We start from the raw sequence: 1622 nt of genomic DNA on the forward strand, positions 1-1622 counted from the left end.
ACAAAAGAAAATTATAACTATTACCACTAAACCATCTCACAACCATTGGTGCTTCAAATTCTCCGGAAGTGCCTCATGAGGGGAAGTACCACCAATATGCCCCTAGTCAAATCAGAGAACCACCCGCTGACGTGCAGAGCACATAGGTCAAAAGCTACGTCTTGTCCTCTGAGCAAGGAGAAGTGCAAAAGCACAACACCACGCGCGCCGACACCCCCCCCCCTCCCGGACAACGACTGACCAAGTCACCGCGCAACGCCGTGGTTGATGATCGTTGGAACACGCACCTTTTGTCTCGGCAAAGATTCAATCACAGATCAAACGACAAAAAGAAAGAAGTCAAAGACTCGAGTCATACAAGTAAGATTAAAGAGATGGAAATACCCCCGCGGCACCCTTAGTGCCAAGGCTGTGCAACCGGTAACCAAACAGATGCCTGATGGGGATGGTCACCACCTCAGACTGACACTATAACGCAGTAAAAGGAAGACAAAAACTAGCAGACGCCACCATTCCCCATAGGGACACACTTCAACCCTCTCCTATTTCCCACGGACGATCGCAAGGTCCTGGGAAACTAGTGCATCGGACACAACTCGCCGCAAACTCACAGCACAAACGCACTGCCGCGTAGCACGGTCGACCGACTCACGGTTACCTTCCCTTTGTGCTTCGTCCTCGTCCCGTCGCTTCTTCATGCACAGCTGCCAGCGCCTATGCCGTGTGTCAGCTGCCTTCTGAGCGGCGGGCGGCCCCCAGCTGCGAGTAGGAATTCACAAACGTCGCACGGAACATCCTCACTTCCTTCGTTTTCCGTGTCGCGGGTCGTCAAGCGTTTGCAGTCGTTAGTGAAACTTCCGTTAATGAGGAATTTGGAGGCGCATCCACCAGTTGTGGGGCGTCGCCGCATATTATCCTCTGGAGGCCTTCCGTTCGTACAAAGTTGCGCTTGTTGACCATGTGTGCAAAACCGCTCACCCGACACCGGTACAATCTGCCACATTCAGTGTACTTAACAGGACCAATCATGTGCGAAATGCTTTATGGCTTCGAAGCCGTGGGCAATTTGGCGGCTGGAGTATTGGATAGTCTGAAGGGAAGCTGTGGATCACACCTGTGGCGTTGTGGAGTCACTTGTGGGTTTATTTCGGGTACCAAACATCCATAATGCCAAGAGATAACGCCAACACGGAAACGCGACAACGCTGTCTCTTCCTCTTGAGTCACCGCTCCCTCGAGTTTTCTTGGGAGTTGCGTTCCGGCGATCCAGCACCGGGGCGCATCCGCATGTCCCTCCTCAGAAAATAACAGGCGTTTCACGTAAACCACAATATCCGGAATCCACTCCTCGCTCGGCGTGGGCGTATTGTAATCGATGTTCAAAAGTTCGCCGCACGCGCCATTCTGCGTCACGACACGGTTGGTAAATACGAACTGCAGCCCCATGCTCACCCTCCTGCGCCCGCATTTTTGCGCTCAGCCGCCATAGTTCTCGCAGGAGCGTGTTGATAATAATCAGTGGGTCTCTTTCTAGCACGGTAAAGGGACAAGGAGGGTCCCTAAAAATCGACGGTCTGCTCGGCGTCCTCTTGCACTTTGGGAAAATCTCTATCACTTTCCAC

The 1622-nt window shown here is 52.7% G+C and overlaps 1 protein-coding gene across 1 annotated transcript; it reads right to left on the reverse strand.

Moving 5' to 3' along the window:
- Positions 1-1041: 1041 nt before the first annotated feature.
- TEOVI_000469800 (uncharacterized protein) lies at positions 1042-1446 on the reverse strand (the record flags this gene model as incomplete). The annotated part of the gene is made up of 1 exon (XM_067221215.1): positions 1042-1446. The coding sequence occupies one exon, from the start codon at positions 1444-1446 to the stop codon at positions 1042-1044; it is 405 nt and encodes a 134-aa protein (XP_067077316.1).
- Positions 1447-1622: the final 176 nt, after the last annotated feature.

The sequence above is a fragment of the Trypanosoma equiperdum genome (assembly GCF_001457755.1).
Source record: "Trypanosoma equiperdum strain OVI genome assembly, contig: ctg_1364, whole genome shotgun sequence".
In the NCBI taxonomy this organism is placed as follows: Eukaryota; Euglenozoa; class Kinetoplastea; order Trypanosomatida; family Trypanosomatidae; genus Trypanosoma; species Trypanosoma equiperdum.